This window comes from Aspergillus lucknowensis (genome assembly GCF_044049455.1).
Source record: "Aspergillus lucknowensis strain CBS 449.75 chromosome Unknown BJX67scaffold_32, whole genome shotgun sequence".
Lineage (NCBI taxonomy): Eukaryota > Fungi > Ascomycota > Eurotiomycetes > Eurotiales > Aspergillaceae > Aspergillus > Aspergillus lucknowensis.
The window spans coordinates 173,702-200,875 of record NW_027263576.1 but is presented as its reverse complement, the minus strand read 5'-3'; the positions used below and the strand labels follow the sequence as shown (position 1 = coordinate 200,875).

General features: G+C 52.5%; 14 protein-coding genes and 1 non-coding gene across 15 annotated transcripts; 5 read left to right on the top strand and 10 right to left on the bottom strand.

Moving 5' to 3' along the window:
- Positions 1-101: 101 nt before the first annotated feature.
- BJX67DRAFT_389404 (cytochrome P450) lies at positions 102-1,873 on the top strand (the record flags this gene model as incomplete). The annotated part of the gene is made up of 2 exons (XM_071034494.1): positions 102-1,449; positions 1,502-1,873. The coding sequence occupies 2 exons, from the start codon at positions 102-104 to the stop codon at positions 1,648-1,650; spliced, it is 1,497 nt and encodes a 498-aa protein (XP_070884387.1). The 3' UTR covers positions 1,651-1,873.
- On the bottom strand, positions 1,564-2,725 carry BJX67DRAFT_184253 (GNAT family N-acetyltransferase). The gene is made up of 3 exons (XM_071025228.1): positions 2,412-2,725; positions 1,764-2,321; positions 1,564-1,705 (listed from the first exon to the last, which is right to left on the bottom strand). Exons 1-3 carry the CDS (start codon positions 2,523-2,525, stop codon positions 1,664-1,666), a joined length of 714 nt encoding a protein of 237 aa, XP_070884386.1. The 5' UTR covers positions 2,526-2,725; the 3' UTR covers positions 1,564-1,663.
- Positions 2,726-2,946: 221 nt separating this feature from the next.
- On the bottom strand, positions 2,947-5,377 carry BJX67DRAFT_373262 (uncharacterized protein; the record flags this gene model as incomplete). The annotated part of the gene is made up of 6 exons (XM_071031370.1): positions 2,947-3,870; positions 3,939-4,041; positions 4,452-4,867; positions 4,924-5,065; positions 5,100-5,196; positions 5,269-5,377. The coding sequence occupies 6 exons, from the start codon at positions 5,375-5,377 to the stop codon at positions 2,947-2,949; spliced, it is 1,791 nt and encodes a 596-aa protein (XP_070884385.1).
- A 405-nt stretch (positions 5,378-5,782) lies between these two features.
- On the bottom strand, positions 5,783-8,611 carry sey1 (dynamin-like GTPase SEY1; the record flags this gene model as incomplete). Its single annotated transcript, XM_071031369.1, has 4 exons — positions 5,783-6,075; positions 6,131-7,875; positions 7,933-8,370; positions 8,511-8,611. The coding sequence occupies 4 exons, from the start codon at positions 8,609-8,611 to the stop codon at positions 5,783-5,785; spliced, it is 2,577 nt and encodes an 858-aa protein (XP_070884384.1).
- A 475-nt stretch (positions 8,612-9,086) lies between these two features.
- Positions 9,087-10,981, bottom strand: BJX67DRAFT_358815 (translation elongation factor Tu). Its single transcript, XM_071029596.1, has 5 exons — positions 10,742-10,981; positions 10,658-10,686; positions 10,327-10,589; positions 9,586-10,265; positions 9,087-9,526 (listed from the first exon to the last, which is right to left on the bottom strand). Exons 1-5 carry the CDS (start codon positions 10,905-10,907, stop codon positions 9,342-9,344), a joined length of 1,323 nt encoding a protein of 440 aa, XP_070884383.1. The 5' UTR covers positions 10,908-10,981; the 3' UTR covers positions 9,087-9,341.
- A 289-nt stretch (positions 10,982-11,270) lies between these two features.
- BJX67DRAFT_358813 (putative translation initiation factor IF3) lies at positions 11,271-12,280 on the bottom strand. The gene has a single exon (XM_071029595.1). It carries the CDS (start codon positions 12,063-12,065, stop codon positions 11,373-11,375), a length of 693 nt encoding a protein of 230 aa, XP_070884382.1. The 5' UTR covers positions 12,066-12,280; the 3' UTR covers positions 11,271-11,372.
- Positions 12,281-12,717: 437 nt separating this feature from the next.
- Positions 12,718-14,363, top strand: BJX67DRAFT_382885 (guanosine diphosphatase; the record flags this gene model as incomplete). The annotated part of the gene is made up of 3 exons (XM_071033324.1): positions 12,718-12,832; positions 12,886-14,245; positions 14,306-14,363. The coding sequence occupies 3 exons, from the start codon at positions 12,718-12,720 to the stop codon at positions 14,361-14,363; spliced, it is 1,533 nt and encodes a 510-aa protein (XP_070884381.1).
- Positions 14,364-14,792: 429 nt separating this feature from the next.
- Positions 14,793-15,563, bottom strand: BJX67DRAFT_382884 (NOPCHAP1/New4 family protein; the record flags this gene model as incomplete). The annotated part of the gene is made up of 2 exons (XM_071033323.1): positions 14,793-14,975; positions 15,042-15,563. 2 exons carry the CDS (start codon positions 15,561-15,563, stop codon positions 14,793-14,795), a joined length of 705 nt encoding a protein of 234 aa, XP_070884380.1.
- Positions 15,564-15,744: 181 nt separating this feature from the next.
- On the top strand, positions 15,745-17,270 carry BJX67DRAFT_358805 (eukaryotic translation initiation factor 4E). The gene is made up of 3 exons (XM_071029594.1): positions 15,745-16,148; positions 16,217-16,808; positions 16,870-17,270. The coding sequence occupies exons 2-3, from the start codon at positions 16,355-16,357 to the stop codon at positions 17,106-17,108; spliced, it is 693 nt and encodes a 230-aa protein (XP_070884379.1). The 5' UTR covers positions 15,745-16,148; positions 16,217-16,354; the 3' UTR covers positions 17,109-17,270.
- Positions 17,271-17,275: 5 nt separating this feature from the next.
- Positions 17,276-20,053, bottom strand: BJX67DRAFT_358804 (BOD1/SHG1 domain-containing protein). The gene is made up of 2 exons (XM_071029593.1): positions 19,695-20,053; positions 17,276-19,633 (listed from the first exon to the last, which is right to left on the bottom strand). The coding sequence occupies exons 1-2, from the start codon at positions 19,908-19,910 to the stop codon at positions 17,396-17,398; spliced, it is 2,454 nt and encodes an 817-aa protein (XP_070884378.1). The 5' UTR covers positions 19,911-20,053; the 3' UTR covers positions 17,276-17,395.
- Positions 20,054-20,255: 202 nt separating this feature from the next.
- Positions 20,256-20,661, top strand: BJX67DRAFT_382881 (putative NADH-ubiquinone oxidoreductase 14 kDa subunit; the record flags this gene model as incomplete). The annotated part of the gene is made up of 2 exons (XM_071033322.1): positions 20,256-20,289; positions 20,414-20,661. The coding sequence occupies 2 exons, from the start codon at positions 20,256-20,258 to the stop codon at positions 20,659-20,661; spliced, it is 282 nt and encodes a 93-aa protein (XP_070884377.1).
- A 449-nt stretch (positions 20,662-21,110) lies between these two features.
- BJX67DRAFT_t68 lies at positions 21,111-21,198 on the bottom strand. Its single transcript has one exon. It is a non-coding gene; the product is annotated as a tRNA-Ser (tRNA).
- A 97-nt stretch (positions 21,199-21,295) lies between these two features.
- On the bottom strand, positions 21,296-23,250 carry BJX67DRAFT_358801 (cation efflux family protein family). Its single transcript, XM_071029592.1, has 2 exons — positions 22,844-23,250; positions 21,296-22,786 (listed from the first exon to the last, which is right to left on the bottom strand). Exons 1-2 carry the CDS (start codon positions 23,150-23,152, stop codon positions 21,716-21,718), a joined length of 1,380 nt encoding a protein of 459 aa, XP_070884376.1. The 5' UTR covers positions 23,153-23,250; the 3' UTR covers positions 21,296-21,715.
- A 127-nt stretch (positions 23,251-23,377) lies between these two features.
- dscA (ubiquitin-protein ligase dscA) lies at positions 23,378-26,148 on the top strand. The gene has a single exon (XM_071034493.1). The coding sequence runs from the start codon at positions 23,527-23,529 to the stop codon at positions 25,936-25,938; it is 2,412 nt and encodes an 803-aa protein (XP_070884375.1). The 5' UTR covers positions 23,378-23,526; the 3' UTR covers positions 25,939-26,148.
- Positions 26,149-26,158: 10 nt separating this feature from the next.
- Positions 26,159-27,167, bottom strand: BJX67DRAFT_358794 (glycine decarboxylase subunit H). The gene is made up of 3 exons (XM_071029591.1): positions 26,965-27,167; positions 26,805-26,867; positions 26,159-26,727 (listed from the first exon to the last, which is right to left on the bottom strand). Exons 1-3 carry the CDS (start codon positions 27,104-27,106, stop codon positions 26,411-26,413), a joined length of 522 nt encoding a protein of 173 aa, XP_070884374.1. The 5' UTR covers positions 27,107-27,167; the 3' UTR covers positions 26,159-26,410.
- Between the last annotated feature and the right edge of the window lie 7 nt (positions 27,168-27,174).

The following is a 27,174-nucleotide window of genomic DNA, read 5'->3' as shown; positions in this document are numbered from 1 at the left end:
TTCGTGTTTGCCTGTCAGCTGCCTTGGTGCCTGCCCCATTGTTCAGGTTGCCCTCAGACAAACGACCTCTCTTGGTCCTCACTTGAACTTCATCAACAAACATGCCCTCCTACACGGCTATCTCGGCCATCTCCGCCATCTCCGCTGCTTTCCTCCTTCCTCTATTTCGCTGCTTAGTCCGCCCCTTTTTTCTATCACCTCTCTCAAAGATCCCTAATGCTCACTTCACATCCCCCATATCTGGTCGATGGATCCAAAGCATCCGGCAGGCCGGCAACGAGGTGCTCACCATCCACGCCCTGCATCGGAGGCACGGCCCTGTCGTTCGACTCGCTCCGGATGAGCTGAGTGTCAACTCCCTCCATGGCCTCCGAGTCATCTACACTGGCGCTTTCGAGAAGCACCCATTGTACCGCGACTTATTCCTCAACTTCCATACCGACAACCTCGTTGGCATGGTCCACAATGCGCCGCACGCCCGTCAGAAGCGGATGTTGAGCCGAGTCTACTCTAAATCTTACCTCCAGGAGTCACCAGATCTCCGCGTCCTCTCAGCAGTTATACTCTCCCAGAGGCTGCTCCCCATGCTGCAGCGAGAGGCCACGAGTGGGGAGGCTATCAACGTCCTTCCTCTTTTCCAGGCTGTAGGAATGGACTTTACTTCGTCGTATCTATTTGGAACGCAGACTGGCACAAAATATCTTTTTGATTTGCCTCAGTGGCACCACTGGCTTGAGGAATACGAGAAGTTTAAGCATCTCAGTCTCGACGAGCGAGCAGACGGCTTCATTGAGCGGTGGTGTCTCTCTCTATGTCGGCAGGCACAGGATGGAAAGTCCAGAAACAACCAGACCTCTACCGCGCCGGTGGTATATAACTCACTCCGCGACGGCCTCGAGAAATCTCCCGACTCCCGTCCCCTTGAAGCGACTATCGCTTCTGAGCTCCTCGACCACCTCATTGCCGGGCATGAAACTTCCGGAATCACTTTCACCTATGTCATGTGGGAGCTTTCGCAACGCCCAGGCCTTCAGTCTGAGCTCCGACGCGAGCTCTTGACCCTCCCAGGCTCGCTCCAGTATCCACTCTCTTCTGCCCCGGACGGTCTCCCCCATCCATCCGAAATCGATTCCCTTCCCCTCCTTGACACAATAATTCGCGAAACACTCCGTCTACATAGCCCTGCATCTTCGCCACTACCTCGCGTTACACCAGATACGGCGAGCGGAACGTCGATAAACGGCTATGATGGCATACCGGGAGGCATCACGGTATCTTCCTCAGCGTACACGCTCCACAGAATCGAAGAGGTATATCCACAGGCAGCAGAATTTCTACCGAAGCGCTGGCTGAATCCTGGTCCCGGGAAGAAGCACGACATGCGTCGGCTGTGGTGGCCATTTGGCAGTGGAGGGAGGATGTGTCTGGGGAGTAATTTTGCTCTACAAGGTATCTCCTGTTAGGTAGACGCTTGTTGCTTGAGCTGATATTGACCCGATAGAAATCAAACTGGTCATGGCGGCTGTATATACAAATTATACAACATCTATTATTGATGACGACGGCATCGAGCAGGATTTTGCAGAGTTCATCTCCTTGCCGAAGGGACGGAAACTGATGTTACAGTTTCACCCAGTCAACAGCGCTTGACATTGCCAGAAGCTCATGTTGAGCTCTTCTTCGGCTCACGAACCATACAATATAACTGTGAAGGTTAGCCGCCCTACACTCCCCTCAAGAACAAAAGAAAACCATGTACATACCATACAAACATCTCGCTCTCCCCGCCTTTCGGGCCCATCATCCCGACACTCCATAACCCTCCTCATATCAAATCCCAAGTTCTCATAAATCTCCACATTCGGTTTACTCCTGGAGCTCTCCAAGTAACATTTCACCCCCTCCTCATCCGCCCTCTTCGTAACCTCCTCAAACAACTTCCTCCCCACCCCCTTCCCCTGCGCCTCTGGCCTAACCGCAACAATATTGCAAAAATAATACCCTTTCTCATCATCCCAGATCGAGCTCTGCGCCTCGGCCTGCCTCGCCTTCCAGATGTAGTACCTCCGCACATTGAGCCCGCCCCTCCCACCATGCCGGAGGTTATTCAGCCCCTGTCTAAACCACAGGACCCACGACTGGAACCACGAATCCCAGGACTCTGGCTGTGTCGGCGGACGCGGAGGGAGCCAGCATGAGACGCCTAGAATACTACCGGTGTCTCCTGCGGCGTTTGGTTCCTTTGCGACGTGGAATATCGCATTCTTAATGCCCCAGAGGCACCGGGCCTGTAGGGAGCCATAGTTCCGTGCTTTGTTGAACTGCACTGTCTTTTAGCTCTCTGCTTGCGTAGTTGGAACTACGCCCTGTTGCACCCCCAGAGAGTATACTAGACATTAGGTGTAACATACATTCTTCTCGTCAAACACCCATCTGAAATAAGGATCCTCGGCGAATGCAACCTGGATTATATCGATTGCACCGGGGATATCTGCTTCCGTTAGGGGGTGCACTGTTATTGGCATTTTCCTTCTTTTCCTTTCTTTCTTCCCGCTCTATCTCAGTGACTGAGTTTTAGGTGTCGGGTTCCGTAGGTCGGGGGGAGGTAACCTGTGGTTATACTCGGATGTGTGGGTGGCGCTTTGAGTTTTCGTCTCTGTCGTTATATATCCAGCGAGGCCAAACGAGAGGAGGTGAGAAGATACGAAGATAAACTTGAGATAATTCTTGTTGAACTGACATGTTGACTAAATCGGGCAGGTCTATGCGGATGGATCCATCACGGGATTATCCACTTTTGTTCCTTGGATTCCAGAGTCTGGAATCTGGATCTTGAAGTCATTCCTTGACTTTCGGCTGCTATCTCTGAATCATACTCGGTATACTTCTCGTAGAAGCATTATATCCATATACATTACTCTATAATGTCTATATCTGAGAAAGTATTTACCTCTCCCACTCCTCAAACAGCTTCGAATCCAAATCGCAGAACCCTTCTAACATCTTCATCCCCCGAGCCCGCTCTTCCTCAATCCGTTCCCAGTTCCACTCGCCCCCATCCCAAGACGCCTCATTAGCCCTCCTTTCCGCCTCCAACTTCCCAGTCTCCGGGATTTGCCCATCCTGCAACTTCAGTACCTCCCGTACAAACGACCCATCAACACCGCTCGCCGTCGCCGTAATCCCAGACGGCGTCCCCGTCCCCGACGCATCTGCCGATTCCACCTCCGCCGCCGTAGTGCCAGCACCAGCACCAGCGGCATCACCTTCAGGCCTCTCCGGCAAAAACCCACTCTTCCTCAGCGCCCTCTCGGGCGCAATCGTCAGCCGCCCCTTCTTCACAACATACTTGCTGATAGCCGACGCATAGAGCACCCTCTTCCCGCTCTTGTCCTCGCGTGACTGCGGCGCCAGAAAGAAACTAATGATATACATCCACTTCTGGTCCCAGCCGAGAACCCTAGACTCGACCTCGAACAGCGCGTATGGCTTAATCTCGCGCTTGAAGTTGCAGAAGACGGACCCCAGCGCGACGTATATTGATTTCCGTGCGGGGATGGGCTTCCCCTCTTTCCGGGCTGCGGCGGCGAGTTCGGCGTCGAGTTCCTTGCTGAGGAGCCCAACGCCGGGGCTGTAGATTCGGGTGACGAGGGCGGTGCGGGAGACGTCGAGGTCTGTGAAGTAGGTGCTGTTCGATTTGTGGAGGTTGTAGTCTGTTTCTAGGAGCGGGGTACGGCTTGTTATAGTCATGGGCACGAAGACCGGGTGCGTGGGTTTTCCGGACGAGGTTGTGAGGGCTTTGCCTTTCGGGAAGAAGGGGGCGTTTGGGCGGAAACGGAGGTTAATGAATAGCTGGCGGAAGACGCGGATCTAAACGCAGTTTGTTATATTCTTGCTCAAGTGAAGATGGGGAAGGAGGTGGGAGAGGAATGACTTACGTGCCAGACGAACGGGAGGTTCTTGAGGTTGAGGATTGCAAGAAGGAGCGCTAGTGTCCGCCACGAGACAAGTGCTGAAAGGGCCGCGCGGGCATTTTCGATACTTAGAGAAGCCATCATATTGAGCATTTAGAAGGAAAGAGAGACATCAAAGGCAAATGAGTGTATATCGGGTAGGTCGCCGCTGCGGTGGTCGCTTCGGAGTTTTTGGAGGAGCGAACAGCTGCCGATAAGACAGTCATGTACAAGGATGAAAGGAGTGGAATTTAAGAGAACAAGAGACATCGAAGAAGGGTTCAGATCGTCAGCTTGTGAAGCTGTTGAGTATACGAGACAGACACAAATTGTTGGGAATCAGAGACCGAGGCTGTCTCCTCTCACATGAAATTGCTTATTAAGCTGTATGATATGCATTATTTGTGCAAATATCAATGCAAGTCAAGATGATAGATGCTTCCGAGGTGCTCTCTCCCAAAGACCTAAAAGATCGCCATGCAGTTCGGCGGACTTGACACCCCCCTCTTCCAATTCAGCGGGCTACTCGATACGAAAAATGTCCACCGTCCATGCGCCTTACACATCTCCGACAACTCATCCAAGTCAACATTTCCCCGATCGGTACCCCATCCAGCTAATAGATGATGATGCAGGTTGAATTCCGGGTTCAGGGGCGGAAACACCTCAAAGCTAACCGCGTCCGGCGCGACAGCCGCAAAGTGGTTATCCCAGAAGAACCGCAGTACACGCTCGCTCTGCTCGATCCCCGCGTGCTTCGGCATCTGCTGCGCGCTGTACGCCTGCTTCTCTCGGTTGCCCATAGACGCCCATGTCTCCCGTAGACTGACGCGGAGGGAGAAGATATCTCCGTGGTGGAACTCGATCTTGGCCTCTCGTGCGATTTCAAGAACTGTATCCAAGGAGGTCTCCGACTGCGTTAAAGCGTTAAAGCGTAGATGGGGAGATTGTTCTTCTTTGCCCATGAGACGTAATCGATTAGGACGCGGCGCCCTGCGATTCCCTTCCTAGCCCAGTGCCCAATTCCGATGCGCGGGTTGCTCGGGTCCTGGATTTCCTCCGCCGTCGTCCCGCCATAGAATAATCGGCGGTGGGGGGTCTTCGGTCGTCGGCTCTGGGCGATTATGGTGACGGAATCCGTCCCACTGAGATGATTGCTGTGGGTTGAAGTGGTACTCGTCATCGAAGGCGACTCCCTTAACGACCCAATTCACGCTGTGCTCGAAGGGTTTGCGTCCGAATCCTGTCGCTCTGCTGGTGAGTTCGGGTGTGATTATGAGGGAGGATACTTGGCCTGGCGCCGCTGGCTACGTACCTGGCGGGTTAAGGTCCTCCATACCCCAGTTCAGGCACGCGCGCTCTCCGGTTTGAATCTGAGTGCGAGCTGCATTCGCTATGATATCTGGGGTTAGAATGCGGAGCATGCCTAGGCCCTCTTCTGGCGAGCCTGGGGCGCAGGCCAGTACTGGCGCTTATCAGGGAGATCATCGAACTTCTTGGGTAGGCTGAAAGTAGACATGTTGGTGGGAAGCCAAAGTCCCGTCGTTGTGTTGTCGATGAAGAGATGTTTGTTACACACGTGGAAGGGCGGTCCTGCCAGAGGAGGATACCCAAGGGGATTGCCTCGCCGCATTTGAACAGGAGCAACAACATAAGGCAGATCGGCGGGTGGTAGCCAGGCAGATGATGGTCTCGGAACAAGTCCGCTGCCCAGAGCGGAGCCAGACCCAAATCAAGGGGACGGCAAAGTACCCCTCTAAAATAAATATATATATTCAGACATGCAGTACAAGCATCACGCTAATTATGTAGAGTTACACATCGATCATTCACAGGTCATCCACGTCATCGTCCACCGAGGACTTTCCCTGCTTGTTGAGCCGGGACATCTCGTGCTCTTCTCCGGATCGTGATGAGCCGGAGGTTGACATGGCAATTGCCTGTCGCCCGGTATCCGAGGACTCGAGGAACTCGCGCAGTCGCCGCTTGCCCTCGATTAACGCCTGGTTTGATGCAGCCTCCGTCATTTTTATGATGGGGCCCCAGAGGTTGAGCTGGTAGGTGACGTATGCCCCGACAGCGCACACAAAGATCAAGAAGAAGTAGGCGGGATTGCGTAGGACTATGGTGGAGGAAGATTCAGCAATGCACAAGAAAGTTCGGTAGGCGAAGCTTACCAGCAAGGATCTCGTTCCAGCCGAGAGCAAGGAGGATGCCATAGAAATACAATGGAACTTGGGTCATGCCTCCAATGGCACTCCGCTTGGCCTCCACGTACACCCCATCCGCCGCCTTCTTGAATCTTACAGTGAGCTCTTGACGCTTCGAGTCGCTGAGAATCGTCATTTCCTCCTCAAGGCTCTTGCCTTCGTCTTCGTCGACTCCTCCGATAGGCGGTAGGTCTTCCTCATCGGCGGGAGTAGCTGAGCTTGGTGTGTGTCCTACCCAGCGGTCCAACGGAGGCGGGGAGTTATTTTCAGCGAGTCGGAATTTAGAGAGAAGGGGAATCAAAGTTAGAGTCGACTCGCGAGCTCGGGTGTAGATGCCTTCGATGTCGTCGGTTGGTCGCCAGATTCTTGGTACACCAGCCTCGTCGTACCGGAACTTGTCTTCAAAATTCTCACGTAGCTTCAGTAATAAATTGCCCTCAATCATCTCCTCTTCAATCTTGGAGCGCAAAACCCCCCAAGACTTCCTCCGTAGTCTCCACAGGCCGACATCTACCTCCTCGAGACTGGCGTCGAAGCTGCTGGCACGATCCGTGAATCTCCTCTCGGCATCGAGGACTGTCTCGACGAAGACATTCCATACACGATCCCAAAACGTCTTTTCCGATGGCTTCTCGCCGGTTTCTGGCGCACCACCGCCGGCACGACCGGAGCCCAGGGCATTGAACTCCAGACCCACAGATTCTCCCAAGCGAGATTGAACCCATCGTTCAACGCGAGTCGCTAGCCGCCTCATTTCGTCCCTTCGTAAACGGCCACTGACCTCTGCGAGTTCCTTTTCATACAAGGTCAACTCCTGCTGATAATCACTCCAAGGAGTACCTTCAACCACAGTTGTGCGAGCGACCTCTTCAAATTTCTCCAAAGCCTTCTTGACCTCGTCATTGACAATCGCCGCAAAATCATAGCCGGTGCCCTTCTTCTGTCCAGCTTTGACGGCAGCCGTGACAGCTTCACTGAACTCATTGATGCCAGACTTATGGGCAGCCTCGAGCTGACCCCGAAGAAGAGCCTTCAGGCGAGTATCTACTTTATTTTCGAGTTCAGCTCGCTTCCGCTGGTAGACACCTTTGTGATATCGACTTGCTTCAACCTCGAAACTCTTGATCGATTTGGCACGTGCCGATCGCATTACCGCGCCCAAGCCACCAAGAATTTCGGGTTCCCCAAGGCGGGAGCCTTGAGATTGTTTATCTTCAAAGGGGACAATAACCTCATCAAACGCGACCATAACCTCTCTGAGAATCTCATCACATCGAAATTGCGCGAGTAGCTCCTGCTGGGTAGGCAAGTCCAAATCTTTGTTGTTGACGATCTGATCCCAAATTCCTTCGGCGTATACTGAGAAACCATCCGCGGGAATGCGACGATGATACTCCGGAAGGAATACTCCGCCTTCGGAGAATTCGCCATTACTCGCATCGAGAGTGGCATTTCTCTGGCCTTCGTGGAAACGGAGGCTGAGCTTCTTCGTTTCTTCGACAAATTTCTCGGGTTGATAGCTCTTGTGAGGAAGCCCGTAGAACTGGAAGTCAAAATAATCATGTACAGTTGAGCGCTCCAGGCCAGGAGGTTTAGAAATCGAATCCCATAGACGAGACATGTCTTCCATCAAGGTCTTCTGCAGAGCTTTAAGTGGGGTCGTACCGACGAAGTCACGAATCACGAAGAAAAGGAGAGAACGGTGGGTTGTGCTAATGTTGAGGAATTAGCTGCTGTCCACATCTCGGCCAAAACAACCAGTGACATACTGTTTATCCTTGAGAAACAATTGGAGATTGACCTCAAACACCGTTTTGAGTAAGCCCATATTAGCGCCTTGATACAAACCAACTTGATGTTCCCAAATGTTGACGATCAGAACTTCACTCGTGGCGAGCGCGAAAAGAGCGCTCTTGCGCTCAAAGTCCTGATCTTCTCCTCTCTCTCGGCCATCGGTGCCTTCCACATCCATGACCAGGACGTTGTCGGCCATGGGCTTGCCATCCCCGTTCTTGTTCTTGGACAACCAAATACCTTTCGTGGTCTGACGCCTTTCCGCTTCAGCCATGACGGAGAAATGGGTGCCGAAAAGGTGATTGAGGAGGGTCGACTTTCCGGTGGACTGGGAGCCGAAAACCGAAATAAGATGGTAGTTGAAGCCGGCGGGGGTGACATTTTCGAAGTTCAGATACTTGGACAAGTTTGTACTGTAGCGCTGTTTGTTAGCTCTCAAATGTGCGCAATCCCTTCATTGCCACACAAAGACCAACGCCGTCCGACACCATGTTGAGCGACCGCATACACACAAACACAACGTCCCCAAAAGGGAGAAAAAACGAAAACATACTTAAATTCTTTATTCTCGTCTATTACTTGGACACCATGCTCATATGTCGTCTTGTCGCTGCTATCGCTGCCAATGGAGGCAAAATGGCCATTGGTCGCCATGGTAAAGAAATGGCGTTGGGATTGTACCCAAGGTCAGCAAATTAGATATCGTTAAAACCGGTATTCTTTCAAGAGTCAGGTGGTCCCATGTGAAAAGCGATGAGAGGTACACCGGGTTGGGGGGTTGCCAGGAGCAAGTATGCGGAGACAGCTGTTCTGTTAACTTGAAGGAGGCTCACGAATTCAGGACAGATCGGATGAAGGAGAGAGAGATGAGAAAAATGAGGTAAGGGGCGACGGAAGTTGGTGTCAATCACAAGACTTTGTCCCAGTACAGTCCAGCTCCAGGATCTCGTGGTGTGCCCGAGGTTGATTGGAAGGCCAGGTTGGTTCCTCCCCAGCCCCCAGAAGTGAGCAGGAGGGATCCGCGGCGTCATTTGTTGCCTGAGGTTTAAGGCCACAAACACTGCCTCTTGAGGTTTAGCTAACCTGGTCAGATGTCCCATCGTTGCAGCATGATAGTATGAATGCAGGTCAGGTGTTGGCTTAGTATTCATCCAATTCATTTTCAATTGACATGCTTGAAATAGACGGAGAGAGGAGAAGCATGATAAGAAAAATTCTACATGGTTAATAAAATACACGTATCTGAATATGACTCAAGAACTCCGGAGCGACCCCTGTGCCAATATAACAATGTTCTGAATCCCTTCGCGGTTCCTTGCACTGCAAGCTGTGAGCACCAAGAATTCTCAGATGGAGACTGTTTCATTTAGTACAAAGTAGTCATTTACTGATCCACAACGCGGGTGACCAGACCAGTGGCAACAGTGCGACCACCCTCGCGGATGTTGAACCGCTGGCCGGCCTCGGCAGCGACAGCTTGGTGGACGGTCAGAATCATCTCTACGTTGTCACCGGGCATGACCCGGCGGTCCTTGTCGCCATCCGGGAACGAAAGATCGCAAGCCGTATCTGATATACTCGTCAGGAACACGCTCATGTAAGAAACATATAAGAGACAAATTACTCACCAGCGGTGCGAATATAAGCCTGGGGGCGGTAGTTGACGCCGAAGCCGCTACGACGGCCGCCCTCCGCTTCGGTCAAGACGTACATGGAGACCATGAACTTGTGGTGGGCCTTGGCGGTACCGGGTGCAGCAACAACCATACCACGCCGAACTTGCTCACGACGGATACCACGGAGCAGGAGACCGGAGTTGTCACCGGCACGGGATTCATCACAGTGCTTTTTGAAGGTTTCAATATCAGTGACCTTGGTCTTGATGACCTCTGAACCACCTCCGATAATCTCAACCTCGCTATCCTTCTTGAGGATACCACGCTCAACACGACCAGAGGTGACGGTACCACGACCAGCAATAGAGAATACTTCCTCGACGGACATCAAGAAGGGCTTGTCCAAATCACGCTGGGGTGTAGGGATCCAGGTGTCAACAGCTTCCAGAAGTTGGTCGATCTTTTCGGTACCGATCTCGGGACGGCGATCCTCAAGGGCGCACAAGGCGGAACCGAAGATGATGGGGGTCTCCTCGCCCTCAAACCCGTAAGAACTGAGAAGCTCGCGCATTTCCAGCTCGACGAGTTCCAACATCTCGGGGTCCTCAACGGCATCAACCTTGTTGACGAAGACAACAAGCTTCTGGACACCGACCTGGCGAGCAAGCAACAAGTGCTCGCGAGTCTGAGGCCTATTCCACGAGTAATGTCAGCTGGCTGCTTGCCGCATGTTCAGGATCTGGGACAACATACATCTGGCCATCGGAAGCAGCAACGACAACGATTGCACCATCCATGTTGGCAGCACCAGTAATCATGTTCTTAATGTAATCGGCGTGGCCGGGACAGTCAACGTGAGCGTAATGCCTGTTGTCGGTGGAGAACTCAATGTGGGCGGTCGAGATCGTGATACCACGCTTGCGCTCCTCAGGAGCCTTATCGATCGCACCATACTCGAGGAAGGCCGCGAGCCCCTTTGTAGCCTGGCGCTTGGTGATGGCAGCGGTCAAGGTGGTCTAACGAGGGATGCGTTAGAAGAGACCAGAGGTCCGAGTAAAGGGCATGAGAATCGGATGGGCCTCACCTTGCCGTGATCGACGTGTCCGATGGTACCTTTGCAGTATGGTTAGCTAAGGAAGCAAGTCTACACAGTTTGCAAGCAGCCTACCAATGTTCACGTGGGGCTTAGTACGCTCGAAGGCAGAGGCCATCGCGCGGACGGACTGCCGGTCTTTGGCAAGCGCATAGTGGACTGGGTTGACGGCGCGAGGACGCAGGAGGGCCGTCCGGGTGGTACGGAAAAGAAGGTTGGCAGCTCTGGAAACGCCCGACATGGTGACTGCTCTGCAATGAAAAGACAAGAAGAAAAAGAGAACAAGAAAACGCGATGGATTGAAGGAAGGACAGGACGATCTGGAGGTTGAGCTTTGCAGCGAGCCCGAAAAATTTAGGGGACGTGCTTAGTCATTTCTCAGCCAACCAGAGACGGCGAATTGCGGATGTTCCTGGAGCTCCGACCTGGAGACTCAGTACAGACGCCATTAGGCTCAGGATTCTCGGGCATTGGCCTCGAACACCCCCTGAGTTTCACGAGAGAGCTGTTGCCTACAGTACGTAGCACTAATCCCCTGAACATATATTCGGGGTGTGCCAGAAATGAGGCTTACGGGTATACTACCCGGTGTGATCCTGCACAGTTCGCGGCAGAAGCTGAGCCTGCTTCGATATTCACTAAATTATAGAGCCTACCTAGCTCATCAATAATATACGAAGGCGAAATCAACTTCCACCTGCCGCCTTCATGAATCCTTCTTCTTCACAGCAAGTACGAGGTGCTTGCCTGGCTCTCCCTTCATGGGGCTGACCTGTATGGCATTGGCATCCTTGACAGCCTGTAATACCTTGTCCATTAGGCCCTTCACTTCTTCAAGAGTGGGCCGCCGCTTGCCCATCTTCCTCGTTAGGATGAGCTCAACCGTCCGACCCTTCTCTATGAAAGTCGTTAATTGTTTGAGGCGATGAGACAAATCGTGAGCATCAATCGCCCAATTGAGCTCCATTTGCTTGAGCGATGTCTTAGCTGTACGGGCGGCTTTAGCTTGGGCACGTTCGTGCTCCTGAAGAGCAACGCGATCCATAATTTTGCAAACGGGAGGCTGATCGCGAGTGCCAGGGGAAACTTGGAGGAGGAAGGAATCTGGCCGTTTCAAAGAGCGAAGAACGGATTGAAGTCTCTCTGGTGGATCCAGCCTGCCTTCATCATTCACGACCTGAACATAGCTTGCTTCGATAGCTTCATCTATTATTTGCTCATTGTTTGTGGGCGGCCTGGGATGTTGTCGGAAGCGACGGTTCGAGTGAAGAAGTCGAGGTAGCGGCAGTGTCCCGATACGGCAATAACGGAAGAATTGAACTCGCGGCGTTGTTTGCGGTACGAGAAATATCTGACGAAGAGCCTGCGTTGTCGAGACGAGGCCGCGAGTGTGCGCCATCGTTAAGACTGTGGATAGGGGAAATAGGCTGGAGGGAGTCAAGATTCGAGGGAAGAGACTGGGGTCAGGAGTGCTTCAAAGTAACCTTAATGACCATGTCAAGTGATGGAAATCTCGAAAATGGGATGGAGTCGAGGAGCTTGAGAAAGTCACTGTTTCTCACCTGGGCAGCGAAAAGCTGTTGACGCATGCGGCTTGGTGGAACAGCCACAGCCCAGGCTCGACGTTCGACGCCACGGCGGATCTGGTCCCTTTTCCGATTCCCTTTTGCCCTGAAAGTCTTGGACAGCTTTCTTATCTTTTGCTCTCTCTCTCTGTCTCTCTCTCTTCTTCTCTGGACCATCCCATATTAACTATTTCCACCTCGTCCAATCCCTTCGAGTGAAATGTTTCCAACATCTCACGCTCTATGATTCCGTCTTCCTTCGATCGCTAACTTTCCTTCTTTTTCGGCTTCGGTAACGCGACCGAAGATTGTCGCCTCTCCGGGCGTGGCAACGGCCGGTCTCTCTCTTTTCTTGCTCGCATGTCGACTGGATTTGACAGTCGACAGCAAGGCCCAAATAGACGGTCCATCTCACGGGTCGCCAACCCCACGAGCCCCTCCGCTTCACTGCCGGTTGCATTTGCAGACAAGCCTCCAATGGTCAGTATGAATCAAAGCCAGAGGTCACGGTACCTCAAGACGGGTGCCATTGTTGGCGCCCTCATGCTTATTCTTTTCTGGATTGCCCCGTCGCGGAGTACGTTACCAAGCTTTGGGCCTGGTAGGTTACACTGGCGTCAAACCCTGAGGTCGTTTTTTAAACCTGACTTGCAGGTCCACAATCACCCGTTGGCGGCAAGGCTCTTACCGAAAAATGCGCGAAACCTCACGATCCCTCCAAGCCTCTTATCCAGTACGCACTTATGATCGATGCCGGAAGCCAAGGTTCCCGGATTCACGTCTACAAATTCAACAATTGCGGTCCCACGCCCGAACTTGAACATGAAGAATTCGTGCAAACCGAGCCGAAACCGGGCGGTTCTGGGCTTAGCTCGTATAAGGCAGATGCAGAAGCCGCAGCGAAGAGCCTCGATCCTTTGATGGCAGTAGCAATGGATACAGTTCCCGACGAATACAAGTCCTGCTCGCCGATCGCGGTCAAGGCTACTGCTGGATTGCGACTGCTTGGCGCCGAGATGAGTCTGAATATACTGGAGGCCGTGAGAACTCGACTAGAAACTGTTTACCCTTTTCCGGTGGTCGAGAGAGAGAAAGGTGGTGTTGAGATCATGGATGGTTCGGATGAGGGTGTTTACGCTTGGATTACCACGAATTATCTCCTCGGAAAGATCGGCGGACCAGATGAAACGCCTACGGCTGCGGTTTTCGATCTTGGTGGAGGTTCTACTCAGATCGTCTTCGAACCTACGTTCGACAAGAGCCCATCCGGCGGCATGCCGGAGCACCTGGCCGAGGGCGATCACAAGTACGACCTCCAGTTTGGTGGACGTCACTTCGAGCTATACCAGCACTCCCATCTTGGATATGGTCTGATGGCTGCACGAGATGCCGTCCATAAGGTTATCGTTGATGCGAAGCTAGCGGCAAACCCGGATGATCGCGCGTGGCTAAAAGAGCCCATTTCCAACCCCTGCATTGCGCCGGGGATGGAGCGCGAGGTTGAGCTAAAATATGAAAATGAACAGGCTAGTCACCCCCTCGCTCCTGCAGTCACAGTCACTATGGTCGGCCCGCAGGAGGGGGCTCCGTCGGCAGCCGCACAGTGTCGCGGGCTCACTGAGAAGATTCTCAAGAAAGACGCTGAGTGCGCGTTGGCGCCGTGCTCATTCAACGGTGTCCACCAGCCCTCGCTTGCTAAGACGTTTGCCAAGGAAGACGTCTACATTTTCTCCTACTTCTACGAACGCACTAAGGAGCTGGGTATGCCAGATTCCTTCACGATAGACGAAATGCATGATCTCACGAAAACCGTATGTGCGGGAGAATCAGCATGGAGCGTATTTGAGGGTGTCGAGAATGCACTACACGAGCTACGTGACCGACCAGAATGGTGTCTGGACCTGAATTTTATGCTCGGCCTGCTTCACACTGGCTACGAGCTGCCCCTGTCGCGTGAGGTCAAGATCGCGAAAAAGATCAAGAACAACGAGGTCGGGTGGTGTCTTGGCGCAAGGTAAGTACGCACTTATGTCTTGACATTTAGTCTCGGGATGTTTCTAACCAAGAACTATAGTCTTCCTCTCTTGAGCCAGGAATCCGGCTGGACTTGTCGGGTGCAGGAAATCTCATAGATTACGGTGACACGGCAACGACCTGAAATATATCTTTAATTCTTACTGAACGGGTGCATACAGTATTTTCTTCTCTTGCATGCTAACAGGCTAGACCGTTGGCTCAGTATTCTTGTGATTTTGGATTTTGCCTGGTCGTATTGTTCGGTGCAGGCGAATTCTGGGTAATTGTGAATATAGATTGTTTTCAGTTCAATGCATTCCGAGTGAAGGAACTTTGGTTATAGCCTAAATCTGTTGCATCAACCTCGATATGAAATTCAGTTGAACGCCTCCGATGACCCAATGTAGCGGATACTCTAACCAACAAACAGTCTTAACCAATAAAGTACGAACTCCGATATGATATCACGGTTGAAAGTTCAGGTCTCTGAAGAACGCTGAGTATATGCGCACGAAGAGACGATCAAAATCCATTTCCCCAAGTCGCTAGCCGTTGATTTCCTGAATCGATGGCTTATCCGATGAAGAGGTCTTCTCTCTCTTCATTAAGCGATCCATCACGTTCGTCTCTCGAGATGCTTCTTTGTTTTCTGGCTCACATCCCTCTTCATCGCTAAAGCTCTCGTGGCTGCCCCGCCGCCGTTCTTCCAAAACGCCCAGGCCAAGTTTCTGTAGAAGTCGCTATCAGCAAGTGCAAGCGTTGAGTCAGAACTGACAGCGGTGTGTTGGACGAACCATTTCAATATATTGGCCGTCGCCTTGTTCGTCTTCATTATCAAGCTGTATCTCCTTCATGCGTCCCGCAGCTATTTCTCTTTGTAGATCTTCATTGGCGCTTTTCATCTGGGGCAAGAAAGCAGAAAGCTTCGTAAGAAGGCTCGGCGGGTTGTCAATTCGACGGATGTCGGGTTTTTGTCTTGCGGGGAGGGAGGTAATTTGCTCGCCGTCACCATTTAGCGAGGTCTCCCCGACAAGATTGCTCTGGTTATTGTCCTCGTCCTCGTCCTCGTCATCAGAGGAAGAGGATAAAGACGAGCCGGATGAGGAAGTATAGTCGTCATCTTCGTCGCTATGAGTCGGAGGTGAACCTTTGCGGGCGTTTACCGCGGGGGTAGCCAGATCTTCGCGCTGGCCGCTCGTCGTCACAACTGGGCAAGTGGGCTCATCACTGCGAGATCGCTTCGGTAAAGCTATCGAGTGTGACGCGAGAGACTGGTCATCATCAGGCTGTGGGCGCTTCCGTGGCACATCGTCCATTTCCAGTACTGCCAATGAAAGCGAGAATGCTCCAGAGGCAGCCGGGCGAAGGATGTGCTTCGCCAAACAAGGTGGGGTCGTTGGGCCGGACCGCAAAAGAGGAATAGACGAATATGCAGGTCCAGAATTAATTGGACGCTTCGGTATGCAGTGCACTGATGCAGCTTGGAGGCGTTGCAGAAGGTTCTGAAACGTGGGAAAGGCTGAAGAATCTTCTTGGGTTGGAAGGACGCTTTTGGTGATCAGGAGGGGCCTTTCCTCCTGCAGCCATCCAGCTCATCAACTTGGAAGGATCAGATCACCACCATTTGCTAGTCTGGTGGCAGTGAAGCTGCCTTCTTTCCATTATGATTGGGGACTAACATTATGCTGGATATAAATGAGTCGACCCAGTCCCATTCCCATGTTCTTTCTCTCCTTCTCCTTGGGGCTTATTTCAAGCCCCTTTCTGCTATCTTCTTTCATTCCAACTCACACGGTTGTTTCCTGAAAGAGCCTTTGTCTATAGAGCGTACAGGGGAGCGAATGGGCATATCTGGACCGCTGTTCGCGCTCGTCGATTGTAGAACCTGACGAACTCTCAAGGTACGAATCCTGTAGACGATTGTTGCCTCTCCACCTATACTTCCGGCAGTGCTAATAGGAGCTTTTAGAACCCGGAACTTCAGACAAACTCGCCTGCATTATCGGGAGCGGAGCGTGGAATCAATACCCATAACCGAGGATTCATCCATCGGCCGGTAGCTAACGCTCTTCGAATTGAGTGGGGAGCCGACCAAGAAACGCCGGACATGGACCCTCCTAAGCTCCGAGTTGAGAAGGCCTCTCCTGTAGAGGATCCCAAAGATACTGAAGACAAGTCACAGCCATCTACCAGGAAGGCTCTCCACCAGAACATCTTCGGAAAACTCCGCCCACTCCCCTTTCAATATCATTGGACGTTCTGGTATGATAAGCACTCCGACGGGACCTCGGACTACGACGACAGACTATATGTTCTCTACGAAGATGTTGCAGATATAGCGACCTTCTACCGTGTCTACAACAACTACCCCTGGGAGAAGATTCCTCAACGAGACACCGTGCACATCTTCCGTAAGGGTGTGAGACCCGTCTGGGAAGACCCAGAGAATCTCAAAGGCGGGTGTTGGAGATTCCGCGTGCCCAAGAGGAAAGCCCAGGCTTTCTTTCATGAAATTGCAATTCTTTGTATGGCAAACGAGTTTCAGGCTGTCCTCGAGAAAGGTATGGAGAAGAGAGTACCTCCGTTCTTTGATAAGTGGATTTGAACTGATTGAGAGCGCAGAGCATGACCATGTCCTCGGGGTGTCTACATCGGTACGATTCAATACCCACTTGATATCAGTCTGGAACAAACTCGGCTCAAACGAGCAATCCATAAAGCTCCTGGAGGAGACAATCCTCAACCGACTGTCCCCAAACCTTCGGCCGACCGATGCAGGCCCTAACTCGTATTTTTACAAGCGCCATGACGAAAATGAAGGGTACAAAGAAGCGATTGAGCGGCAAGAGGCCCAAAAGTAACAAGTAGTTCAGAAGAGTCAGGTTCCAGCACCCAAAGCTGATGGAGGTTTGTCGTTGTGCGACCCGATCAAGGTATATATATATATATTTTTTGTATGTATGATTTAGACGATATAAAGCGGACTAGAGCTTGAGAAATGTAATGATGAGCTGGAAGGAATCAAATCTCTGTATCCAGAATCCTAGTTGTATTCAAGTGTGCAATCATTGTCGGTGCTCAGCAGTTGAGGTGGTATCTATAACAAGTGGTAGTGTACACGAGTAATCGTACATGAACTTCGCAAACCCTACTCCCTGGACGAGGATGTATCGTCCGGGTCGCCTGGTCGCCAGCTCTGGGCCTTCTGATTCTGGTCACGACCTTTGTCGCGATCTCGATCTCGATCTCGGTCTCCGCCCGGCATATACCTATCGATCTCGACAAATCCTCGCGATCGGTCGTCAGAACGCTCTGGGGACCGAAGTCGTCGACGGGGAGAGCGGCTTCGATGGCTTGTTGAGGGCACGTAGCGATCAATATCGAGGAGACTTGGGGACCGTCGTCGTGAGCGAGAGCGACGTGGTGAAGCGGAGACGTCCCGGTTTCTGTCCCTGCTTCTAACCCGGCTTCTGTCCCTGCCTCTATCCCTGCCACGGTCTCGGTCCCTATCTCGTTCTTTCTCCCTGTCTCCAGACCTATCTCGATATCGATCTCTCTCTTTTCCGCGGTCTCTTTCTTGATCCACGGGCCTTTCCCGTTCCCGTTCCCTATCCCGCTCACGGTCTCTTGACCTGTCCCTGCCCCTTCCACGTCCTCTCTCTGTGTCTCTGTCCCATGACCTGTCTCTTTTTCTATCGCGATCCCGCTCGCGGTCTCTGTCTCGGTTTCGCTCTCTCGACTCGTCCCTAGCTCTTTCTCTGTCTCTATCACGATCTCGTTCCCTGTGGGATGAACGCAGACGCGAGCGTGATCGAGAGTAGTAGCTGTACCGTCGGCGGTAACCATCGCGATCCATTCTACCCCTATCTCTACCACGATCACGACTGCGCTCTCGACTCCGATCCCGGCTTCGATCTCGACGTCGGTCATAGTCCCTATCCACATCATCCCGATCGCGATCCCTGTGACGGTCTGCCCTCCTTTCTCGATCGAGGTCCCTGTCCCTGTCCCTGTCCCTGTCGCGTTCCCTTTCCCTGTCTCTGTCTCGGTCCCGATCCCGATCCCGGTCCCGATCTGTTCTGTCGCGGTCTCTGTCGTAGTGTCGATCCCTGTCCCGCTCTCTATCTCTGTCATGTGTTCGGGTGGTAGATCTGCTCCTGCTCCGGCGATTGGGCCGATAGCTCCGATCACCGTAGCTCTCCCGAAAATCGCGAATCGGGAGTCTATCGTCCGAATCTCGGTCTCGAGTTCGATCCGATACTTCTCGGGAGCGGCCGTGTCGGTCATAATCGAGCCGTGATTCCCTTCGCCTGGAGCGACTGCGACTGTTATCCCGTCTAGCCACTGTCGACCCACGTCTCCGGTTACGCTCTGTTTCGACGGCTGGGCTTCCTGATTTAGTTGGAGTGGCTGAGTACCGGGACTCAGATACGCCCTTTGGTTTGGTTGGTGGTGGTTTGAGGCCGTTTTCAATGGCCTCGGCTTCCTCGAAATCGAACTCCGGCTTCTGTCGAGCTTTTGCTGCGAGTTCTTCGCCTTCCTTCAGCAAGAGTTGCAGGGCTGCCTCTTCCAATGCTTTCTCATCCACAGGTGCAGGCGGAGGAGCCGGCGGCGTAGGCTCCTTCGGGGTTGGCGATCTGTCTTGTCGAGTGTCACGCAAGCGAGGCGACAAGCCGCGGTCGGAACGATAGCCTGGAGAACGATCGCGGTAGCGATAAAAATCCCGTTCTCTATTCCTATCTCGATCCCTGTCTCTGTCGCGATCTCTGTCCAGATCCCTATCCCTCGTGTGGCTACGGTCTCTGTCGCGATATCCCCAGTCTCGGTACTTTTCTCGGTCTTCGCGTCGCCATCGCTCATATATCTCTTGGCGCTCCTTCTCTCTTTGCTCATCTAGTTGTCGTTGCTCAGCGCGTCGCTGTTCCTCGCGTTCTCTCTGCTTGGCACGCTCTTCTTCATCTTTCTGGCGTTGTATTTCGCGCTGTTTCCGGTCCTCTTCTGCCTTTTGGCGGGCTTCTTCTTCTTCAAGTTCTCTCCGTTTGCGTTCTTCCTCCTGCCAAACCTTCTCGCGCTCATCGCGCCGGGCTTTCACAAACACGGCGTATTCTTCGTCCGTCTTGTTACCAGCCTGTTCCTCGCGCGCTGCAATATCATCACCGACTTCTTCACGGCGAATCTCGCGGATGGACCCTAGTATGGCCGGGAGGTGTTGTGCGGCCAGCGCATCCAAGGTCTTCTCTACCGTTTTGTAGACATCGCTTCGATCTACCGCGCCCTCAATTAACGTAGCGGCCTTGCCTTGTTCTCTCGAGAGAAGCTGAGGCTCACGTTCTATTTCGGACTCGGCGAGGTCGGTGAGTAGCTTTGTGAACTCCGCTTTCCCTTCCTGGCGCGTCGTCAGTAGCTGTTGGGATAAAACGGCGGGGAAAAGAGGGCAAAGAGCATACACCATCATGAAATTCCGACCAGATTTTCTTCCGAATGTTGTCAAATCCCCCTTTCTTCTTAAAGCTATGGAGGAGATCCTCGATAACCTTATGCTGCGCAGCTGTCAAGGGCAACTCCTCGGTTTTGAACTTCTTCCGCTGCAGACTTTCCACATCTACCGACGGTCGCTTCACGCCATTAACCTGAGGGCTCGAGGCCTCCACGAGGCCATCCATGACGCGAAACCGGGAGCCTAGGCCAAGATTTCCGGATCACAAGCTCAGTGGGCCAAGAAGAGAAACAAGGCAGATCGCGTGCAGCGCGATGTACCAGACGCTTTGTTGCGGGCGGCGGGAGTTCGGATAAATCGAAGCTCCGGAGCGGACTGGGAACTGCGGTCCCGTGATTCGACACTTCGCCAACTTCATCTCGATCGATTGTCTGTGTCTCTGCAGAACGAGCTCCATTGCGACGCTAAATTGAGCACTTCCCTGGACGCTACTGCTATTTCCTTATTGCAGCAGCTTGGGATACTTTTTCTCCTCTCCAACCGCGCTCTCGGCGACCGCGAATCCATCAATATGGTCCACAAAGTCCTGTTCTGGGGCGGCTTCGGTACGTCGGACAATTCGTGTTTATGCCCCCGAGGTTGTCTATTAATTGGCATTGTTGCTCAATGGACTATCGGAGCTTCCTTAGCTACTGATAATACCATGGTACTGACGTCTCCGACCCCTAGGTATCGCTGTCCGACTCTGGCAACTCGGCATCGAAATGCGCCCCATCCTCGCAAAGGAAACCCTCTGGGTGTACCCTCTTTTTGCCGGCGTCGGCGGCAGCTTCGGATATTGGCTGCAGGGCGTTGAAGACCGACAACTGAAGATCCTCGCACAACGGAGAGAAGCTCTCATGGAGAAGCGCCGACGACGAGATGAGGGAACGCTGAGCAAAGTGGAAGAGGCGGGTACCTTGGCTGCGACGTCGTGAAATTGTACAATGCTGCTTGTGTTTATACCATACCATCTTTTATGTGATCGAGGAGTAGCGGATGGAGGAATTGACGAGGTCTCTTCTTCGCCAGGTCTTCGGAATTCGTCCTGTACTCTGTACCAAATACAATGGCGAAGACTCGGCAATTTGTCGCAACACCTGGGATGAAAAGTAGCAGCCCATGACATCTTATGTTTACGAAAATAGCGCCGAAATGCGTGCGAATTTGTAGTCGCGGGGCACTTTGACCGACTATAATAATGCCTCTCAGTGCACTCCAGTCCTTCCGTTTCTAGCCCAACTTACCAGTAGATTACTCCTGCTTGCTCCTCCCTAGGTAGCTATGATACTTAGCTAATTCCGGGTCTCCTCTCTTTTGATTGTTTCATAAAAGTCGAAAGACCCTTATCGCGGCAAGGGCAGGGGTGGGGAAAAAAAAAAAAAACCGTCAGCGACCGGATTCGAACCGGCGCGGGCGAACCCAACAGCTTTCTGCATTCGAGGCTGTCGCCTTAACCACTCGGCCACACTGACGCAATTTACTGGCGAATTTTCGGAAACCCGCTTCACTAATCTGAGGCTTTCTGAAGTGTGTACTCGAGCAATTTCGTATGTAATCCCCACCCGCACCATTGACCAAGAGCACCAACAGAGAATAGGGTGCATTCAGTGTTGCACGCCCTTTCATTCGACAAATATTTTGTTTATCGACCCACTGTACAAACGGATTTTGTCGCCTTTCCGGTTGGATCCATGGCTCGTCGGAGGCCGGCGAGAGAGTCTTCAGGCGAGAGGAAGGATGTGGTTGCGCGCGCTTCCAAAGGCTGCTTTATCCTTTGTTGCTCTCAGGGGGTATATATAACACCTCTTCGAGTCGTATAAGACATGAGAGTGGATATCAATCGTGAGGGGGGTTCCACTACACGGCAGCAGGTTATAAAGTACGGGACCAGTGGGTATGGCAGGAATGGTGTGTTTCGATATTACGAAGGTTCAAAAACAAGGCGTTATATGTACGGGAAAGTACATGTCCAAGAAGAAAGAATCCAGTTCAAATCGTCTCTATCGTAAATTGCAGAGAAATCTCCCATTTCTGGCCACCTGCCCCGTAACCTCCGCCAAGTCGATTCTTGATCAGGCTCGACACTCGCTCACGCAGCCGCAACAAATTATCTTCTGATCCTGACACGCGGAGTTTCAAGTTCGCCATGCATAGACCATAATGTACTTGCCAAAATCGGGCATCATCGACGGCGAACACGCATGGATCGGCTTCGATATCTCGAACAACGTCGGAGACGCCAGGGCCTGAATAGGACATGAGAAGCATAGATCCCAGGGTTTTGACTAATCGCACTCCAATAACGCACATGCAAATCGATATCGTGCTGGACAACAGGACATCAAGCCAGTTGTAGAGTTGGATAGAGACCAATGGCAGTATCAAGAGCAACATGGAGCAGGAGAGCGTGAGGAAATGAGAGGGGTTGCTGAGAACAGAGGGTAATGACTCAATGTACCCGAATCGCATTGCTTTTCCAATTCGTCCGTGATTTCTCAGACCGATTGCGGAGACCAAAGTCGACGAGATAGCGAGGAGGGCAGTAAAGTCCACGCTTCCGGGGGAGATGCGCTCATGAGCATGCGTGTGGTGGGGCTCGTGGCCCGCGGACTCGAGAAAGTGCTGGAGATTGTGCGAAATGAGATCCATCCCCATGAACAAAAGAAGCACACACATGGCAAATCCAGCCAGGACCTCCGCACGCTCCAGTCCAAACGGATGCCGAATGCTAGATCGCTTCCACACCTCGAAGTTGCCCAATACGTCCACAGCGACACAGAGCAACGCGCCAAGGGAGTCGAATAGGATCAAATGGGATAAGGCAGTCATTGCCAAGGATCCATGGGCACTCCACAAAGTATACGCAGCGACAAACATATGGCAAACACTCCACCAGAACCTCCGCTTCTGGTCTACGGACATGCTAGTCCGGCACTCCTTCAGAGTAGGTATGGGTAGCGAATTTGGTAAAGCTAGAGGAGCTCTCGGAGGCGGCTCGAGGAAAATCTGATGTGAGATACTACTGTGCTTATACTTGTGCCCACGTCGCTGGCCAATGTTCTGAAGCCATTCAGGGTCAGTTAGGAACCCGAAATATAGGAATAGCTGAAAACTTACCGATTTCACAACGGGACTTTTAGCCATCGTCGTGGTTTTGAAGCTGAACGGCCCGGACGAGACATTGTCGCTCTGGACATTTTGTTGTGTCGCATCTGTGACGCTGAGATTGAACGAAGATCTTGTAGGGCTCAAGTGCTTCTGATCCTCTGAATCAGGATTATCGCGTAACGGCGCCAAGGAGTCTCCCATAGGCGACAGGGCGTTGCGGTCGAGAGTATGGGCTGTGTAGATGGGGGTGCTGGGAGGATCATCTGGGGGTGGAGTGGGCGTTCGTGGAGGCACAGGGAGAGGGAGATTCGACGCCATTGCCGTCGCAAAGGACCGCTGCTCTGTATTAAGGCCTGAAGCAGCGGTGAAACTTGCGCGGTATAGTTCAAGTGAGAGAAAGGATAGCTTCGAGAAAGCCTACGGAGGTTCCGCTCCGGGCAGGAGGTGGGGAGTTGGAACCTTGGAAGATACCAGCCTCAGGCCGAAACTAAGCTTACTCGTCGCATCATCGACTCGCCGCTATCCATCGTCATTCCAACTCCTGCTTTACTCCATCTCCGCGCTCTTCTCACGATTTCCGTTCTCTACATGACTTGAGAACTGAGGCTATCGCTCTCTTACTCGTCTCTGGCGATGGGATGCCCTTTGTGACTTAACATGGTTTGATTCATCGGGCGTTCATTGTAGTCCACATGGATCACCGCGGCTCCTTCTTCTTCTTCTTGGTGGTCTTCTATTTCCTTCTCAGCTCACAGTCTCATTCTCCGTTAATATCCCAGGATCGCGAACGCCAAAGAGAGCTTGAGAGAGAACGAAACGCGCTTCGCCTACTGAACGAGTCTAGATATGGAGACTTTGATCCACGGACAGACAAGTGGCTTCCATTCGTTGGGGCCAGAAAGAACGACAGTTTTGACTGGGGTCTTCTGGCGGACGCTCAGGATCGGGCTCGATATCAGGTGCGATCAGCTTTCTCGGATGCTGGCTTAGTGCCTCCGATAGGCCTTGAAAACGGCGATGCATCGGGCGGCCTGAACCTTTCCCAGCTGATTCTTCCCGTTTATTGTAACTCGACGGGTACTTTGCGTGGAGATTGGATACGCCGAAAGCTGGATACTGTCCGACCACCGCTCAATACAACCGCCATAATCCTCGAGCATGAGTACTTCACCCATGAGTTCAGCCAGAATATCACTGGAGACAGCGGAACTTTCTATTTGGATGTACACGAGGGAGGTGGGGAGGAGCTGAAGTCAGCTCAAGGTCATGTTCGAGAGATTCGAGCGACCTTAACTGTGGAAACGGGGGACTACTGGGGTAGTACATGGTATCTCTCCTTGTACGGGGTGCATTTTCCTGAAACTGGGGGTGTCATCCTAACCACGACGAGTGAGAAATTCCGGGGTGTTTTCACTTTGCCACACTTGACATTGTCAGTCGATTCCTACAAAATTTCCCATCAACTTCTTCTCAAATCACTCTCAGACACCATCGCCGAGAAGCAGAATCAGCATCCTACACTCTTCCCATGGTCTTCACTTGTAGGAACTGAGCAAGTGGAATTTCCGTCTCCGAAATGCGAACATGTCGTATACCTACAGCAGCATCCGGTCATCATAGAAGGTTATCTGGCAGACCAGGCGGTTATTGACCAGATGGAGCAGGAGCTAAGATTTCCGATGGGCGCGCCGGTGCCCGCACCCCCTTTGATGGCCATGTCTGGGGTGGTTTTCTCTCCTGACTGTGGCTATATTCTTGAAACTAAGGGAGCTCCTGATTTCCCACCAACAGAGAGGCTGTATCTTCTGGGCCATAAATCAGAGGAGTATGCCAAGTATGCTGCCCGCGTGGTATTTCTGATTTCCGCCGCCTTCGTTGGGCAAATTACTCTCCTTATGCGACAAATTAAAGACGCTTCAACACCATCCACACGGAGCCGAATCAGTTTCTATACAATTGCTCTCATGGCATTTGGGGATGCCTTCGTGATGATTTTCCTGCTGCTAGAGCTTTACCCTGCTGTTTCGTTCTTGGTTATGACGACTATCTCGTTCCTCGCCTTCCTCTCCGTGAGTTACATTGGCATGAAATTCATGATGGAAATATGGGCGATCCAAGGCCCGGAACGAAGGGAGCAAACTCGCCGATCGAGCCCTGCGACACCATCTGCTCGGCCAGGTGAACTTCCCCCCCCTGCGACAGCTGTTCGGGTTCGGGATTCAGGCGCTACACCCATAATTTTGACGCCTGATCAGGATCCTCCCGCTGAGGAAGAGGTGGCGGCTACACCGAATCGTTCTACTGTACCAACAGAACAAGAGACTCGAGGCGATGTTGGAGCGATGTATGCGCGCTTCTATTTCATTCTACTAGTGATGCTCATCGTGTCTGTCTGGTCGTTCCTCTGGCCCAGTAGACTAGGTTCCTGGTATGCGCGGACGCTGGCGTTCGTCTACTTGTCATTCTGGGTACCTCAAATCTATCGGAATGTGATGCGCAACTGCCGGAAAGCGCTGAGATGGGATTTCGTAGTCGGCCAAAGCTGCTTTCGCCTGCTCCCATTTCTATACTTCCTGACTGTTCGTGAAAACATTTTATTTGTCCGCACAGACTTCCGGACGGCGCTTGGGCTCGTCGGCTGGGTCTGGGTTCAAGTTTGGCTCTTGGCCAGCCAGGATATCTTAGGGCCCCGGTTCTTTGTCCCTCGGGGCTGGGCACCGCCGGCATACGATTATCATCCTATTCTCCGGGATGGTCCGGAAGCGGATCTTGACCTCGAGTCAGGTGTTCTCTCGATAGGAGCTCTGCGAGCAGACGGACGAGACTCATCAACCGACGCGAAAGATGACGAGCGACAGAGAAACAAGGATAAGAAAAGAGCAATCTTCGACTGTGCTATATGTATGCAGGATATTGAGGTACCCGTCCTCGCAGCACCAGGAGCCGCGGGCGGCAGTGTTGCGGATGGGGCGACGACTCTCCTCACCCGCCGCACATATATGGTTACTCCCTGTCACCACATCTTTCACAGTGCTTGCTTGGAGAGTTGGATGAAACTGAGGTTGCAGTGTCCTATCTGCCGCGAATCTATTCCTCCGGTTTAGAAGCTCGCATCGTTGTATTATTCAGATAGACGGGATTGCGGAATAGATAATCATGCACATGCATCTGAATCACTATCTGCTGTCGATACACTTGAAGTTGGAATATTTTCCCGTTTGAGGATGACTGATGCTCGTCCATTGGGTAACTACGCAGCGCGGTCTCCCAGCAACCTCGAGAGCGCCAATCTCATGATAAACCCGGTCTTACGCTATGAACAGTACTCGTATAATCGTTTATTATATTCGCCTTTAATGTTGAACCTTGAAAGCGTACACAGCCGATGAGGGCTGAACATAGTCTAAACAAGTACCTCAACCCCGATGCAAAGCACAGCCCTCGAGTGAACCCACCAAGAGGACGCAAAAACACAGACCAATATACGAAACCAAAGCAAAACCGCTCCACTTTCCATTCGTGATTGGAATCACATTCCAATCAACTCTCCGCAGCCTTAATTTCAGGCTGCAGCACTTACTCCTCATCAATCGTCTCCTTGTAGGCAGTCGCATCAAGCAGGCCGTCCAACTCAGCGGGATCGCTGACCGAGATCTCAACGATCCAGGCATCACCCTCGGGGCTCTCATTGATGAACTTCGCCTTGTCCTCGAGGGCAGCGTTTCCTTGCAACACCGTTCCGGAGACGGGAGAGAGGACGTCGGAAGCGGACTTGACGGATTCCACGGCGCCCACGGGCTCGCCGGCGCTGACCTCGAGGTCGGCGGCGGGGAGTTCAACGTAGACGACATCGCCGAGGGATTTGGCAGCGTATTCTGTGATTCCAATCTTGGCTGTTACGAGAAGGAGCTAGCGTAAGCAATGAAAATGATCAGACTTCAAAACATCGCTGGCGGGAGCTGCAGCTCACCAGTCTTGCCGTCATCGGCGAGCTCAATCCATTCGTGGGATTCGGTGTACTTCTTCACCTGCCCTACAACGGTGGGGTCCCGATGATTAGAACATGGATTGGCACAGATAGCGGCAGGCCTCAATGGCATTTAGGAAGTATTTTTGTTTGCGGTTCTTACAGAATGGGCTCTGCGAAAAGCTTCGGATGCTTCCCCGCGGGAAACCTGCTGCGGGCGACACCCTGCGGACGGAGCTCATAGGGAGCTTCTGGAAGAGGGCGCGGGAGGCGAAGGGGCGGATGACTCTTGCGGCGGCAGACATAATGGTAAAATTGCGAACGGAAATACGGGAGAAAAAGAAGAAATTGGAGGGAGAGGAGAGTGAGAGAA